The 17,500-nt window shown below is 28.5% G+C and overlaps 1 protein-coding gene across 8 annotated transcripts in view; it reads left to right on the top strand.

The window, feature by feature from the left end:
• LOC124949510 (rhophilin-2) overlaps positions 1 to 17,500 on the top strand; it is a 54,874-nt gene that overhangs the window by 14,959 nt on the left and 22,415 nt on the right. The window contains exons 1-2 of one of the 8 annotated variants that reach the window (XM_047494684.1): positions 8,598 to 8,883; positions 9,730 to 10,214. The exons of 5 other annotated variants lie outside the window; for them this stretch is intronic. In XM_047494684.1, the coding sequence (XP_047350640.1) occupies positions 10,185 to 10,214 (30 nt within the window). In that variant the 5' untranslated portion in view covers positions 8,598 to 8,883; positions 9,730 to 10,184. Of the gene's footprint in view, positions 1 to 8,597; positions 8,884 to 9,377; positions 10,215 to 17,500 lie in introns of those variants that run through there. 2 more of the 8 variants (XM_047494687.1, XM_047494685.1) reach the window with 2 other exon arrangements.

The raw sequence follows: 17,500 nt of genomic DNA, 5'->3' as shown, positions 1-17,500 counted from the left end.
ACTGGCCTTAAAGATTAGAATTGTATTTAACGAGATTTTAATACCTCTATACGTAAAACGCTTCACGTACACGTATGTATGTATGTATGTATGTATGTATGTATGTATGTATGTATGTATGTATGTATGTATGTATGTATGTATGTATGTATGTATGTAAATAAATACGTACGTATTGCGGGAAATCGTAAAAGTTCTATCAATATAAAAAATCTCTAGTCGGTAAGCGATCCGATAAAAAGGCCTGATAAATTTTAGTCCTGAGAATTAGAATTTAGAAAGTACACAATGGTACGAGTTTCACGCATTTGCTTAAACAATGTTGATCGTTCATTTTAAACATCGTTACCTTGATACCACGAGCTATGTCGCATGAAAGGCGAAGCCAACTCGAAGCAAAGAACGTCTGGCACAAAACCAATATACTTTCCGATGGCGATTACTTACGGTCGAACGATCGAATCGAAGAGTCGGATTCGACTACAGCAACTTTCAAAATATTTCATTTCCATAATCTCACTCGTTCTTGCACTACGAGTATATCTCTTCGTTTTTATGAAATTAAAAAAAAACATAAATGTAAAATATTCTTCATGAGCTTTCATAAATATATATATATATATATGTATATAATGATGAGTGACATTAGAATATCTTTGATTTGATTGATTAATTGATCGTATAAATAAAATATTTTGTATAAATTAAGAAATCTTCTTTTTTATTATGAAATTAAAAAAAATGTAAAATATTCTTCATAAGTTTATATATATATATGTGTGTGTGTGTATATAATAATGAATAACATTAGAATATCTTTGATTTGATTGATTAATTGAACGTATAAATAAAATATTTCGTATAAATTAATTTATAACCGATTACTTATTTAATTCATAATTACATAACTTAAATGTTTATCATCATTAGATTTATGTTAACAAATAGAAAAGAAAATGTCAAGTATATATTACTCGGTAACAAATTAAATTTTATAATATATATATATATAAACACATACATTAAATATAAACTTTATAAATTATATCAAATTCCAATAATGTTGTATAAATTTGCATTTTACATTCTAATGCATTCTATATATATTTTTTTTTGATCTTTCCTTTTAATATAATAATATTAATACGATATTTTATAAACCAGAGAAAAAGAAAGAAAAAGAGAGAGAGAGAGAGAGAGAGAGAGAGAGAGAGAGAGAGAGAAAGAGAAAAGAAAATATAACTTCATTATTATTCCTGTCATAATAAATTTATTTATCTTGAAACGAATTATAAACGATAATAGAAACGTTCGGAGCAGAATGAGAATAAAATTGTTATAGCTTGATGGTTGCCGCATTTAGAATTTGCACCTGTCGGCAAGAATATACATCGAAATACGATAGATTAAAACGGTGGCTAATATCGTATGCCGACAACGATAACCCCCCGTCGTTGTCCCCCTTCACCCCTGATTTCAATCCTTCGAATCGACTGAACGACCAACCGACCGACCGCCCCCTCCTTTCGAGTCATGAGTCATTGAGCGTGAGGATACAAGGAAGGTGAAGGGAAAAGAGAAAGAAGGAGAGGAAGAGGTCAGGATCTATAAGAAAAGACACTGTTAGGCTGATTCAAGAAGGGACAGCACGTGCTCGACCCATTCGGGGTCTTTTGCGCGTCAAGGTGCGATGAATCATTGTTTGTGGGGTTCATTGTTAGCCCGTCGTTTCACGGACATCATTATCCTCACTGTGATATCGTTTCGAATCATTTAGACAGAAAAAAAGTTTTCAGAAAATGAGAAGTCAAATCAATTAACTTTTTTTTCTTTTTTTCTTTTTTTTTTTTTTTTTAGAGACATCGGATCAGGTCTAATATATGTATTTTTTCTTTACTTTTCTTTTTTTATTTTTATTTATTTATTTTATTTTTTTTTTTTTTTTCAATAATACAGCTCTTATATTTCTCTTCGATAAAAGTGCATTTTTCAAATGTTCATCTTCATTGGATTTTTTTTTGTATATATATATATATAGATATATTTATTCATTTTTCTCAATAGAGAATTTTTGGGTATAATAATAATAATAATAATAATAATAATAATAATAATAATAATAATAATAACAATAATAATAATGAGAGCAAGGTGAGAATGTGAAACAGTACTTGATGTAATCATAAAAAAAAAAATATTGAACTTTTTAATTATTTCAGTTGGAATGTCAATAATTTGGATTATATCAGCCGGTGCGTTTTTGTATCGGTTTTACATAACGAAATGTAAAAGTATTTTACGTAACGAATAAAACACTTACACCAATAAATCGTACAGCGTGGAATAAGAAAAAAAAAAAGAAAAAGAAAAAAAAAAAAGAGAGAAAAGAAAATAAAGGAAGATAACATTTTATTCCAATAAATTGTGTCATACTTTGATCCATCTGAATTCATGGTAATTATTATCATCGGACATCGAATTTTTTTTTTTCTTTTCTTTTTTCTCTTTCTCTACTCTTTTTCTTAATAATATTAATAATAATAATAATAATAATAATAATAATAATAATAATAATAATAATAATAATAATAATAATGATAATAATAATAATAATAATAATGATAATAATAATAATAATATTAAAATTGTAAAAAACAAATTACCCTTACAAGCTTACGTAATCTTTGTCGAATTTACGAGCGAAAGTTCATAAGTGCAAGCGTGGATAATTATATTTCGTTCGAATTTCGAAACGAGCACGATATATATATATATATATATATATATATATATATATATATATGCTCCTATCGATAACCATGGCCATTAGTGCGAAAGTGATCTTTAAAGAGAGAAAGAGAGAGATAGAGATAGAGAGAGAGAGAGAGAGATAGAGAGAGAAAGAGAGAGAGAGAGAGAGAGAGAGAGAAAGATACTTATTGCCTCACATACGTGACATCGAACGTTAACATAAAAAAGATCTATATACATTATGTAATCGATTACATAAGTCAATCAATTAAGGTGACCGTCGAGAAATACAAAAATCTTAGTCACCGATGTCTATTAAAATCATTCATTCTATTTCTTTTTCATTTTTTTTTTTTTTTTTTTTTTTTTTTTTTCTTTAACGACGATCTGACCAAATGCCTATGTGACAAAATTTGTTCCCGAACAAATTGCTTTTTTATAAGGATAATAAATTAAATTATCTTGATTAATGCGAGATTTATTTTTATAAAATAATATATATATATATATATATATTGTAGATATTAATTATCAATTTAAATATAAAAATAATGGAAATAATGGAAAAATTTTATTGCAGTAAGTATTTTTTTCTTTTTCCTTTTTGTTCTTTTTTTTTTTTTTTTTTTGATTTTAAAATTTCACTAAATAATTAAATTATTGCAGAGACACATTATATTACGCATTAAATTACATTCTATATTAATATGTTGTAATTCCGTTACAACATACATTTTTAAGATTTAACCTTACGTTTTACATTGACATGTACACACACACACACACACACACACACACACACGCATATTTCTTTTCCTTTAATATTCCAAGTTCTTTTTTCATTCTCAAGAAATTAAATTATTTCATTTCGAGCACAGTTAAGGGGCAATTTAAAGTACAATATTTTATAACGGTGAACGATAATCGATAAACGAAATACACGAATAGACGAGTTAAAGAAAGAATGAAAGAAAGAATGAAAGAAATAAATAGGAAAGATCTACCATTAAGTTTACCGAAAATTAAATTGAAACGATTCCTACAGATTCATTGGTAAATCAATCGAGCGAAGAAATGAGAAGGTCTTTTACTTCTACGAATCTCCAATCGTTCCTGTGGTCCAGCTTTCTAACGGCAAATATTTCAAACCAGTCTCCGGTATGCGGAGCAATAATACACTCGCCCATATATATACCAACGTGAGCGAATAACTCGCGGCTAGTTAAACTATACGCGTAATACATATATAGTTATAAAAGTCAATGAGTGTATGTGTGTTTTCCGTGTGCATGTATGTGTATAATACATTCTTATAAAATTTCTGAAGAATTCCGAACATACCACTTCCGTTTAAGTCTTTCGACGTTCGATCAATTTTTCCTTCGAAAGAAAAACTGTTTTTAACATTTCATTTTCTCTTTTATTTTATCTTTCGATCTTTCAATTAAAAAATTTTTTCAGAAAGAAATGTTATATCAGTTATTTATCATATTATATAATTATTTATATTAATATACATATATATATATATATAATAATATGTAAATAATATGGTAATATTTATATTATATATAATAATAATAAATTATTATATAAATAAAAAATATATAAATATTTTTTTATTTGCACGCAATTAATTTATTTTATATTATATATAATTATTATATATATATATATATATATATATATATATATATATATATATATATATATATTTGTATGTATATTACAATAGTTTATTTTTTTTTATATAAATAATATGTCTATGATTAATAGATAAATATTATAATTGTAAAGCGGAGATAATTATATTTTTTTCTGTCTTTTTTTTTTTTTTTTTAATTTGGATTATCGCAATCCTTTTTTATGAAACTGACAATTAATTTTATAATATATCGTAATATGGCATTTTACGGGGGTTAATTGATTGAGTTCGAGTCGAGATAATTCGTCATATTTTTTTTTCCGTTCTTTTTTTTCTTTTTTTTTTTTTTTCGTTATATCCCATCGATCATTATAATGCTATACATGTATGATTTTTATTGGAGAAAACGAACTCATCATTATATCCCGAGGGGAGATAGACTGGCACGTGAGCTTACCCTTTCACATTCGTAACTATATAAGTATGTACTTACGTACGTCCTAATGAACGATCGACTCCTTTCTATCGGCCCCAAGGCATTTACAAACATTACTAATTAACTCGTCGTCCTGTTTTGATAAAAAAGAAAAAGAAGAAAAAAAAAAAAAACAAAAAAGAAAAAAAAAAGAAAAACAAAAAAGCAAAAAAAAATGTATGTCTCTTACGAAAGATCGCTCGAAGGAATACACGAAACACAGGAAATTGATCATAAGTATTTTCGATGTCTATCGATATTTTGGAATGTTATAGAGATTACTTTTTATTCTTATCTTTCGCATTTTTTACTTCTTCCCATATTATTTATCTCTCGTATTCGTTTCTTCTTTTAAAAATTATTCTTCTAAATTTTATAATATATAAATAAAGTTCTCAAATGTATTCATTTAATTTCTCTGTTAAATAAACAACATAAAAATTTATTTTACTTGTCCGATCGTACAGACTTTTAAATCGTTTTCTTCGTGGAAAAAAAAAAAAAAGAGAAAACAAATGTTTAAAAGGGAAGAAAAAAGTTTACATACCGTATATAAATGTAATATTACATTATGACGCTTAATAGGATGTGAGAAAAATTGTTTATACTGTTTTTTTCTTTTTTTCTTTTCTTTTATTTTATTTCGTTACGATCGATTAGTATCTAATCGACGTTTGTGTATCATTAGGATCATATACGCATACAGATAGTGATAACTTTTAATTAAAGAAATAATTTCAAGAATAATAACTGATAGGTATTCATTTTCCCGTATTGAAAATACGAACGAAAAATGGGATAAAGAGATAGAAAGAAAGGAAGAGAAGATCGCGTGCAAAGTAAAGAAGGACAATTTAATTTTTTTAATCATCGATAAACTTCACTTTCTTCGACGGCTACAAAAAAAAAAAAAAAAAAAAAAGAAAAAAAACCGGAAGTCAAGAGTATTGCCTTCGACTTCGATCACGTGATACCTATCCATTAAAATCACGGTAACGTTCGATCGTTCGACTAGAAATGGCTTCACAGAGTTCGTTGATACTATCGTCCTTTTTTTTCTCTCTCTTTCTCTCTCTTTCTCTTTTTTTCCTTTCGTTCTATATAATTATATATATATATATATATATATATATAGTGACGTTATGCGAATGTATTAATTCATACACTTATGGCATTATCATTTTTCGTTTATTTTTATTAATTATCTCAAAACGATAATTTCAATTCTATTACTATATTTATTATTTCAAATTATTTCCTGAATATTTTTAATTCAAAAAAGTCTTTTTTTTCTTCTTTTTTTTTTTTTTTTTCATTTATTCATTTATCATCTCGTCTTGTTTTTCCTTCTCAACGTTGATCGGATATAAATTTTTTTGTTTTCTTTTCTCTCTCTCTCTCTCTCTCTCTCTCTCTCTCTCTGTCTCTTTCTGTCTCTGTCTCTGTCTTTCTTTTTTACCTTTCTTTTCTCACCGTCGTCGTATACAGCTGGAGTCTCTCGGCTTCCGTTCATTCGCCCTCTCTTCCTCCTCCACCCTACTCTCACAGTCACCTTTCGCACGTGGCATTATTTCACCGGTAACCAGGTGTTCCTTTTCTTTCTTTCTTTTTCTTTCTTTCTTTCTATTTCTTTCTCTGCCTTTTCTTCTTTTCAATTCTTACCTACCTCGTCCGGGTAATCCAGAGTTTTCTGGCTCCCATCACGTTGTCAAACAACGCACGGAAGTCGACGTGACGAGTTAGTCCAATTAAAGGCATTCCTATTTAATTTCGTTAGATTTTTATAATCCTACTCACGTGCATTACCTTTTCCAGGAAATATTATATAAAGGGGTGGGGATGGGAGAGTTCGTAAGAGGGGGTTTATAATTTATTAATCGATGATGAGACATCGATAATGCTATAGTTTCGAAAGAAATTTTTTAATAGAAATTGTAGGAAGACTTATTTGGATTACAATAATAATAATAATAATAATTATTATTATTTTTTGTTTTTCTTTTTTTTTCCTTTTTTATAGAACCTGTTCGTACGCATGTATGTGTGTGTGTGTGTGTGTTTGTGTGTGTAGGCGTGCATTTAATATACATAAACATTAAAGTCTAAAGGCTATCGCGAGCACGTTCTCCTAGATTAGTTAGAAAAGTTCAGTTCAAATTAAAGATAGTTAGATAAAGGTATGTGAGTGTAGACATATCGACTTTCTATTATACCATGAACTTTCATCCATTCTCGTTACTTTCCATCGATCATTTTCACTCATAGTTATTTAAATTCATACCTCGAGTCGAATGTCAACGTGTCCGTCCTATGATCCGATTACGATCGAATTAGATAAATTTTCAATGAGAATTAGATTTCTATACGATTGAAACAACAAATGGATATGTTCGGTCTTAATTGGAGATTTTATTTTTTCATTTAGAATTTATTTATTTATTTATTTGGATATTTATCTATGTGGAAAGAGCACGAAGAAGAAGTTAAAGGATAAGAAAAAAAGGAGACAGAATTGTCTTAAGAAAAGGATTAAAAGTCATCTTATTCTAAGATCGAAGATAGAACGGCTGCGATAGCACCTTCCTCTCGTTAATTTAACAAGAATGGTCTCACGATTAAGGACGGGAGCCAAAAATTGAATAGCTGGTAATATACCAGGATGAGTCAAGTTACTTGAATCGTTGAAAACTCCGAAAAGGAACTCTTACCTTATGTTAGTAGAATCTAAGATGCCGTGAATGCCTCCCGTCGTCATCATAACTTGTGATATATATAGGGTGAACCTCGTATAACGTGATTACCTTTTGCATATGTGTAAAATTAAAGGGAAAAATTCGAGAAGTTACGAGAAATAGAACGTAGAAAAGAGGAAAATAAAATACTTCGATCAGAATCTGTTTTTATTCTTTTTTTTTTTTTTCTTTTTTCCCTTGGAGGAGAGAGGGAGGAAATTATTATCTGAAAGAACCTCACGACAAATGAAAATTGTCAGACATGAAATATTTTCAATCGATCAGATTAAATCGAATACTTCTAACCAAGAAAAAGGAAAAGAAAGAAAAAAAAAAAAAAAAGAAAAAAAAAAAAAAAGGAAATCTAAAATTATTTTTAAATCGAACTATTTCTTTCTGAGAATTATTTTTGAATAAAAAACTTTATTTTTATATAAATAAAATACAAGATGTCGAATTTCAATTGATCCCTCTATCGCACGTACATTACGAAAATTTTCATTTTGCCTATTGAAAGATCATTAAAGAAAATTTATATAATAGGATATAAAAAAAAATAATAAATTTTTCATTTCAAACGATCGATCATTTAAATATCAATTGAAATGTATCGATTAGATTTCAATATTCTATTATTTCATGTACTTCAATTTACGATAAGCTTTATCCATTTGATATATTTGAAATTTGTTTACACCCTATATACTACGTACGTACATACGCACATTATTTCGCCGACGAGCTAGACAAGCCCCCCCACTCTAACGCTGGTCGTTACAGGTGAGGCCCAACTCCCACTACCTCGCCGGGCCCCGACTATTTCTTCTTTTTCCACCTCCTTTTCCTCGTCCTTCTCGTCCTCGTCTTCCACCTCCTCTTCCTCCTCCTCCTCTTTCTCCTCCTCCTCCTCCACCTCGTCCTCCTCCTTCTCTTCCTCTTTCTCCCAGACGGCGAAGCACAACGAAGAAGCCGAAGAACTCGCGTCCTCGCGAGTCTCAGAAGTCAACGGCGAACCGTGAAATCCACGTCCGCTCCGCTCGCGTATATATTCTTTCATTTTTCTCTTTCTCACTATTTCCTTTTGTAATGTGTCTCTTAATCCATTTCTTTCCTTCTCCCTCTCTATCTTTTTCTCTCTCTTTATTATTTATATATCGGAGTGAAAAGAGAAAGAACGTTATTTAGTTACGACATTTAGATATTACTTTCGTTTTCGAGAAAAACGTGCGAGGATCTTCGTCGATCGATGGTGAGTTCAAGGCCCAAGGATATCATCCAAAGTGAGTGCATCGAACTCAAAGGCGTCGGATTCTACCACGGCTACACTTTCTTCTCATTCTCGACTTAAAGAATCGTGATTCTTTTTTTTTTTTTTTCTTTTTTTTCTTTTTTTTTTTTTTTTCTTTTTTTTCTTTTTTCCATTCGATATTTCATTTGTGAATAACGATCGATCGACCGACCGACCGATCGACCGATCGATTTCTCATTCGTTCGTTCGTTTTATTATTCAAATAATTGATTTCGTTCGGTATTTAAATTTTATTTTCGACCCGTTAGAGATTCAGATATTTGTTTTACGTTTTATAGATACGACGTTTCAAAGAAATTAGTTTCATTTCGAGGAATATATAATAACAGTGCCAAGAGTGTTGTTAGGTTTTATATTATTCTTAACTTTTTCGAAATTAAAATTGATTTAAGTGTAACGTTTCTTTCTTCTTTTTTTTTTTTTTTTTTATAAAAATACAATCGATATCTTTCGTCGTATGGATAATCGATTTCTCTCTTATTTCTCGTACTCTTACGATTCATTTTCATAAAATAGACAAATGTCTCGTTATACACGTTGTTTTTATTCTCATGCAAAGATAGTATTATATCTAAAGAAAAAGAAAGAAAAAAAAAAGGGAGAGAGACAGAGAGTGAGAGGGAGAAAGAAAGAGAAGGATACTTTTTACAATAGCATTAATTTTTTTTTAAATTGATCCTTTACATAATCTAATAATCTAATAATTCTTAAACGAAATAATTATCGATTAATATGTTTTTCATAATCGATGCGCGATAGGATATATAGAAAAAAAAAAAAAAAAAAAAAAAAAGAATAACATAATAGTAAATTCTAGAAGGTGGAAAACCGATACTGTGTATACAAGGAACAATTTCTTCACGCATCGCTTACGACCCTTTTTCTTCAACGAAAAGACTTTAACTTTGTGTAAGTAAGTGCATATGTAACACAGACGGAGAAACATACACATACACATACACACATATATATATATATATACAGGACATATACATACACAGAGGATAGAGACACGTATGTGCTTCCGGTTTTGTAGGAGTGCGCGTGAATTGACCGGAGTGTTAACGTTCGTGGTGCATCCGTAGAGACGCGAGGTTACCACCCTTCACCCCTCTCTACCTTCTTCCTCTCACCCCCACCCCCTCCTCCAAACCTACCATCACCATCACCCATCACCATCACCATCACCATCACCCATCCCTAATACAAGTACAACCAGTCACGGATCGAGGATCATACCGCGAATATCGTGAAGCTTAATAGGAGCGAGCCATGCTGATACTTCCGGACATAAAGTTACAGGTAACTCGTTACTTGCTTACCTACCGTTAATTATTCTCCATTTCTTCTTTCCTTCACGCAAATATCTTTCTTCTTCTTCTTCTTCATCTTATTCTTCTTTTCCTCTTTTTTTTTTTTATTTTTTTTATTTTTTTCTTCTTTTCCTCGCACGAGAGATAGACCGTGTGTTACTCCGTGCGTGGAAACGTTTGAACGTTCGAGATCGTTGCACGCCGTTTAGAAGTTGTCGATCTTGATCGTTCGAATGAAAGAAAATTAGAAACGTTTTGTATCGTGTATCATGATGTGAAAAAAAAAAATTGTATATATATATTATTATATATATATATATTAAATATATATATATATATATATTTATTTTTTTTTATAAAAATTTATTTTTATATTAAATATATTTATATTTAATTTTTATATTAAGTATATTTATATTTAATTTATATATAAAAAATATGTACAACTCCCGGAAGTACGATTTGAAAAAGAGAAGAGAAAAGTAACGAGAAGGATCTTTTTCTTTTCTTTCTTTTCTTTTCTTTTTTTTTTTTTTTTTTTTTTTTTTTTTTTTTTTTTTGGACATATTTAGGAAATATGACGGATAATAATGAGATATGAATTTAGCCAAGTATGTTATTAGCGTGTTATGGATTATGGATTTGTTTGATATCATTTTTATATTATCATAAAATGTGACGTTAAAGAATATTCTTTTTTTATTTTTTCTTTTTTCTTTTTCTTTTATAAAACGAAACGAAAAAAAAAAAAAACATGAAAAGGAAAAAAAAATTCCTCCTTTCTCTTATATACCCTGATAATATATGTATATACATATACAAAAGAAAAAGTAGAATTCTATTCGTTACGAAGATCTTAGAATGATCAAATATAAATAATTATATCATAGAAACGTAATTACCATTATATTATCAATCAGACGATCATAATAATATTTACAATTTTATCAGTCATTACATTTTTTCGAAGATAATAAGAACAAATCGAGGAACAATTAAGACACGTGACATCGATCGTAATAAAATTACTCGTTCGCTCTGAGATAATTCGTATTTAATGAATGAACGATCGAAGAAAAATTTATTTATTTATTTATTTTTTTCTTTTTTTCTTTTCTCTTTGGCTCTTTCGAACGATAAAAAAATCGTGCGAATTGAACTCGTTCGCTCTTTCTTACGATTATTATGTGCAACGATATCGACGTTGGGTTTTGTTTCGTGCGAAATAATAACTCGCGTATACACACACACACACACACATATATATATATATATATATATATATATATATATATATATCTACGATGCGTTTCCTGTTGGACGACGTAGGTAGACTACGACGAAGTTACAGGTCGAGGTAACATCAGTATGGTGAATGAGAATACATCCAATATGGCATTCTAAAGTAGTAATGACGATTACCTGTCTATCGCTTCAGGCATACCAAACTTTGTAACATCGTATTATTCCTATGGTTCATAAACTTTCCTTATTAACATATTCACTCGTAAATGTTTATTTCAAAATGAATAACAATTATATCGAAAATTATCAAGTATTATATACATTTCTTATAGATATTATCTATGTCATCTTAATAAGATGATAATATGTATTTTCTTTCTTTCTTTTTTATTTTTTTTTATTTTTTTATTTTTTTTTATTATTTTCTTTTTTTTTTTCTTAATACGATTATACGAACAATTAATGTTTTTTTTTTTTTTTTTTTTTTTTTTTTTTTTTTTTTTTTTTTTTTTTTTTTTTTTTTATAATATTATTCGCACGAACGTAGATTTTTTTTTGCGATATATTGTATATATTATTTGTATCTTAGTAAAATAGCTTGTACATGTTAATTCAGGAATAATTGTAAGTATATATCTCTTTTCCTCTTTCTTTCTCTCTCTCTCTCTCTCTCTCTCTTTTTTTCTCTAGGTATAAATCGGAAATAAATGTATACTTTCGTAATAAAACGTAGGTTATTTCATACATACACAGTTACATATGTATATACATATGTAAATATTATATTATATTCATATGTTTCATTGAACCTCCGTGTAAACGAGTTTGCGTAGGCTCCTATCTCTTTCCCTCCCTTCCTCTCTTCCTCTCTCTCTCTCTCTCTCTCTTTCTCTCTTTTTTTCTCCTTTATTTTCTCTCTTTCTCTTTCTCATTTATCGCAACTTTTCGCAATCGATTCTTTACGATTGAAACGACAGTGGCCCAACAGTAGCCTCGACTTCATTACATTAATTACAAATTAAATGGATATTACAGAATTAATTCATTAATAAAACATTACTGTATTAACGTCATCTCATTGAGTAAAAATCAAAGAGTTTACTTATACAACATTCCAAATGTTTTCTCTTTTTAACTTTTTGAAATACTTTAATCAACGAGAGAGCAGCCTACTCATATAATTCCGATTCTTCGTACTCTCGGTACTTTCACCTTTTCCCAAATTGTAGGATCACGCGAGAGAAAGAAAGATAGAGTGGGGATAATGACTCTCCTTGAACGATGCAATCAAGGTAACCACGAAAGAGAGACAGAGAAAGAAAGAGAGAGAGAGAGAGAGAGAGAGAGAGAGAGAGAGAGAGAGAGAGAGAGAGAGACAGAGATTCTCCTTTCGTTCACGCGTTGGTCCACAATGATCGCGTACGAAATAAAGGGAATTCTCATAATCCAATTAGAAAGTTAAAGAATTACGAATAAATATCATTATTTTGATTCATGATATTCTATACATGAGTTAATTTCAAATACTTATATTTAATTTATATATATATATATATATATATATATATATATATATATATCGGATATAATATAAAAAATAAAAATTATAATATATAAAAATATATATAATATAAATTATGAACATATATGTACATATCAAATGAATATAGTTAAATGTGATAAAACGTAGTTGAAAGCACATAAAATATTTCCTTCTCCTTTTTTTTTTGTTCCTTTTTATTTATAGATGATTCAAATCTTTTCTATCACTATATATATATATCTTTTGAATGTTTCGATAATTATATATAAATTATTTATATATATATATATATATATGTATGTATATATATTCGAATTCATTTACACATTATATACGACTATATAACCATATTATTACGATCGTTAAAAAAAATCGTTAAGAAGATCGTTCGTTACTACGTGAATTTCCTCTTGGTGAAATTGATTTCTCGATAAAGATCATTTAATCTATATTAGTTTCATCTTTATACCTGTTTATTATATGTATACTTATATTTACGCGTATGTATATCCTCGTTCGTGTGAAAAAAAATAAAAAAAAAAAAAAAATAAAAAAAGGAAAGAAAAGTATACTTTCGTCGTTCGACACACTTATCTCAGTTATTTCACTATGGGTTTCGATATAGTCGTCATAAAACTCGATTCTGTGTTAAAGATCGACTTAGGAATGTTCTTAACTTTAAAGTACACTTCGAGAATTAATAACTATCTATTATACATCGGACACGAGTCCAATTTAACAACCGTTACTCAAGCACTCGATTACGAGCAATCGAGTCGAGTTATGTCTTTCTACTCTCAAAAAAAAAAAAAAAAAGAAAAAAAAAAAAAGAAAAAGGAAAAAGAAAAAGAAATAAAACAGAAAAAAAAGAAGAGAACAAAAGAAACGGAGAGAGAGAGAGAGAGAGAGAAGGAAAAAGAAAAATTGTAAAATAAGTTCAATCGTTGTAACCTCTTACAATACAAAAAGGGATTGAAACATTAACCTTGATGATCAACCAAGCGTCGAAATAGTCGAACATGTCTAGACCGGATCCGGTCAGTTCGTTCAATTCGTGGAAATCCTTTTGATGAAATAATTCGTTTTCTTAGGACTGATGCGATAATCGCTGTAATTTCGTTACGAATTCTTATCGTTTCTCGTATATATCACTTTTCAAAACAGTTTTTTTCCCTTGATCGTTTCAAACGAAAATTATATAGTGCGTTTCTATCGAACTTAATGATTATTTTAAGATTATAAAAGTTTTGAAGTTAAATTAACGATTAAACGTTATTGAATAATGAATAATTATGGCATTGTAATTTTCGATTGTAATTTAACGTGCAATTTAACAATTTGCGAACAATGATTGTTTATTAAATTTCGTTAAATAAATATACGACTATGTATTTATTAATAATTTGTGTTATTATTTTATTAATATGATATAAATTATAATATTATTTTATAAATAATCATTTAAAAAATTTTTAATACTCGCTTACAATAGCAATGTATATACATATATATATATATACACACATACATACATGCATACATACATACGTGCATACATACATACATACATACATATACATTTTTCTTTTTTAAAAATTTCTTAAAAAATAAAAAAACATGACACAGAAAAGAATTATTATTATACCTATTTGTTGTTATCCCGACGTAACCCATAATTTTATTATTTCATATCTTTTTCTTTTCTTTCTTTTTAATTATTTTCCTATACTTACTTACAATGATTACGATAGATAGCAATCCGTACGTAATAAACTTCAATAAATCTCTTTCTCTTTCTCACTCTTTCTCTTTCGTATCGATAAGGATGTTTCTCGTGTAGATATCTCGTCATCGGGGAAAACGAGTTTGAACGTGCGAGGAAAAGAAAAAAAAAAAAGAAAAAAAAAAAAAAAAAGGAAAAAAAGGAAAAAAAAAAGAAAAGAAAAGAAAAAAGAGAAAAAAAAAAAGAGAAAAGAAAAAGGAAAAAGAAAATAAAAAGAGAAAAAAGACATGGCGTGGCGCGAACGGAGAGAAACGTGGACGCACCCTATTTCCTGTATGTCGGACCGTCTCGTGCCTATCAGTGGCTTTCAAAGGGGATGGTGGGGGCTTTGAGAGTAGATACCGTTACTGGCCCCCTTCTCCCGTATTCCACTAAAGATGTTGTCGTCTCTTAATCTTCCTCTTCTTTCTCTTCATTTTCTTTTTATTCTTATTCTCGATGACTCTCGATGGACCGCAAGAGACCAATTCCACGTTCTCGCGAGCGAGAGAGAGAGAGAGAGGAGGGGGGGAGAAGAGAGAAAGAAAGAGAGAAAGAGAGATATGTGTCCTCTTCGACGGTTAAAGCGTCTTTCTCTTAGTGAATCTTTACCGTCGTCGTTATGTACGAAGGCAAACCTTTTCGAGAAGAGAGAGTAGGGAGTTACACAGGACTCAAATTTCTCCTCTTAAACGGACAATGTATACTCGTAGTTATTACCATATATTACATTTTTATGTTTTTGTAAACTAGAAAAGATCTTTCTTTTTATTGCGATATGTGTATCATCGTTCAAAAGAGAGAGAGAGAAAAAAAAATTCGACTTTTCCTTTTTCTTTTCTATTTTTAATAAGATATATCACATTATTGTTTTCCATAAGATCGCGACATTACGCGTTATTTATGTAAATGATCGAAATGATATTAATATTAATTTATATAAATAAATAAATAAATTTATATATCGGAATGATATCATACATATTTTTTTACTGATATATATATATATATATATATATATATATATATATATATATCACTAAAATATTTTCGATGGTTTTTACACGATATAAGTTATTTCTTTTTTCTTTTTTTTTTTTTGAAAGTTTATATATAAGTATATACCGATTAACAAATAAAAACGATATTACGATAATACTATTTATTAATTTTATTAATTATTAAAAATGATATATAAATTGAGAGGAATGATAAATTCAATAAATACATTATAGCTAAATGATATATTATTTTAATTATGAAAAAATAAATACAGGGAATGGAAAAACATTGATTGAAAGTTGATATAATAAATTATTTAAATCGATCTTTTAAAAAGAATATATTAAACAAAACTTGTCTATAATAATTATGATGATATATATATATATATATATATATATATATATGTATATATAGCACATAAATTATTGCAAGTTGTTCGATTTTATCACAACGGTTTGTCAAAGCGATTTCATTGATAGGTACAAAACAGGTAAAAAATATAACTATAGTTATGTGTATGTATGTACATCATCGATGATGAAAGGTATCGATTATCTCGATTACGTGTTTCTTCCTGATTGTACGACATAATTACTTCCATCCTTCGTCCGGTAGCTTTTCATCTCATCCATACGTAACAGAATGTATTATATACATAATACATTTACGTACATATATATATATATGCTATGGCCCATGTAAAGTTTAACGAATAATTTAACATCAAATAAATTAGGTATTTCTTTTTAGATACATATATAATATGTAAATTATATTGTCAATTTGATATTCACGAAGACGCTTATACAAAGTGTCTATACAATTTATTTATCTTTCTATCTTTTTTTTTTTTTTTTTTTTTCTTTTCTTTTCTCGATATATTTCATATAAAATTATAAAGTATATGCATGGTATTCCGTTAAATATTTTATTTAATTTTCCTAAAGAGATAGAAGCTGTTCTACTAGAAAGGTAGTAAAATGAAAATAAGTAAAAATATTTTGAAAATGTAGGCCAAGAAACGTTACTTTTGAAACAAATTAATGTTCCTTAAATTGCCAATCGAATGGAAATCCTTAATTATGCCATTGGATCATTGAACTTATTAGAAAATAATAAAATTGATAATGTTACAAAATAATTTGAAAAAAGTTATATCTACAATTTTTAATCGCCTTTTTCGTATTATCAAATAAATTTAAAATGATCTCAATCAAAGTAATACTTGTCACTTTTTAATTCCTTGAATCAATAGATACATTTCCATGGTAACCTAATGCAATATAGTACGAAATATATAAGAAGAAAAAACTTTTTTTTTTTTTTTTCTTTTAACCTTCCTTGCAATATAAGGAAACAATTGATTTTCATAATGCATTACGGCGGAAGGAAGTAATTTTCAATAATACTTTTTATTACGCGAGATTACGTGACTGCAAATTTGATTCGTGTTTGAAAAGAATTTCGAAGAGTTTATAAAAAGAAAAAGGGAATTGAATTTTCACGGTCAACAAAACTGTCGATGATGTAAGAAAAATAGCATACTTTAAAGAAGATTCAAGGAACGATATGACAATGCAAGAAAGTAGATAAAAAAAGACGATTGCATCGTTTAAGAGAAAGAAAGAGATCGAATTGATTGGTGGTATCTGAGTTGCAAAGAATGTTTGAGCCTCATTCTCCCTTTCTCTCTCTATCTCTCTCTCTCTCTCTCTCTCTC

Source organism: Vespa velutina, chromosome 5, assembly GCF_912470025.1.
Source record: "Vespa velutina chromosome 5, iVesVel2.1, whole genome shotgun sequence".
In the NCBI taxonomy this organism is placed as follows: Eukaryota; Metazoa; Arthropoda; class Insecta; order Hymenoptera; family Vespidae; genus Vespa; species Vespa velutina.
This window is presented reverse-complemented; position numbering and strand designations above follow the sequence as displayed.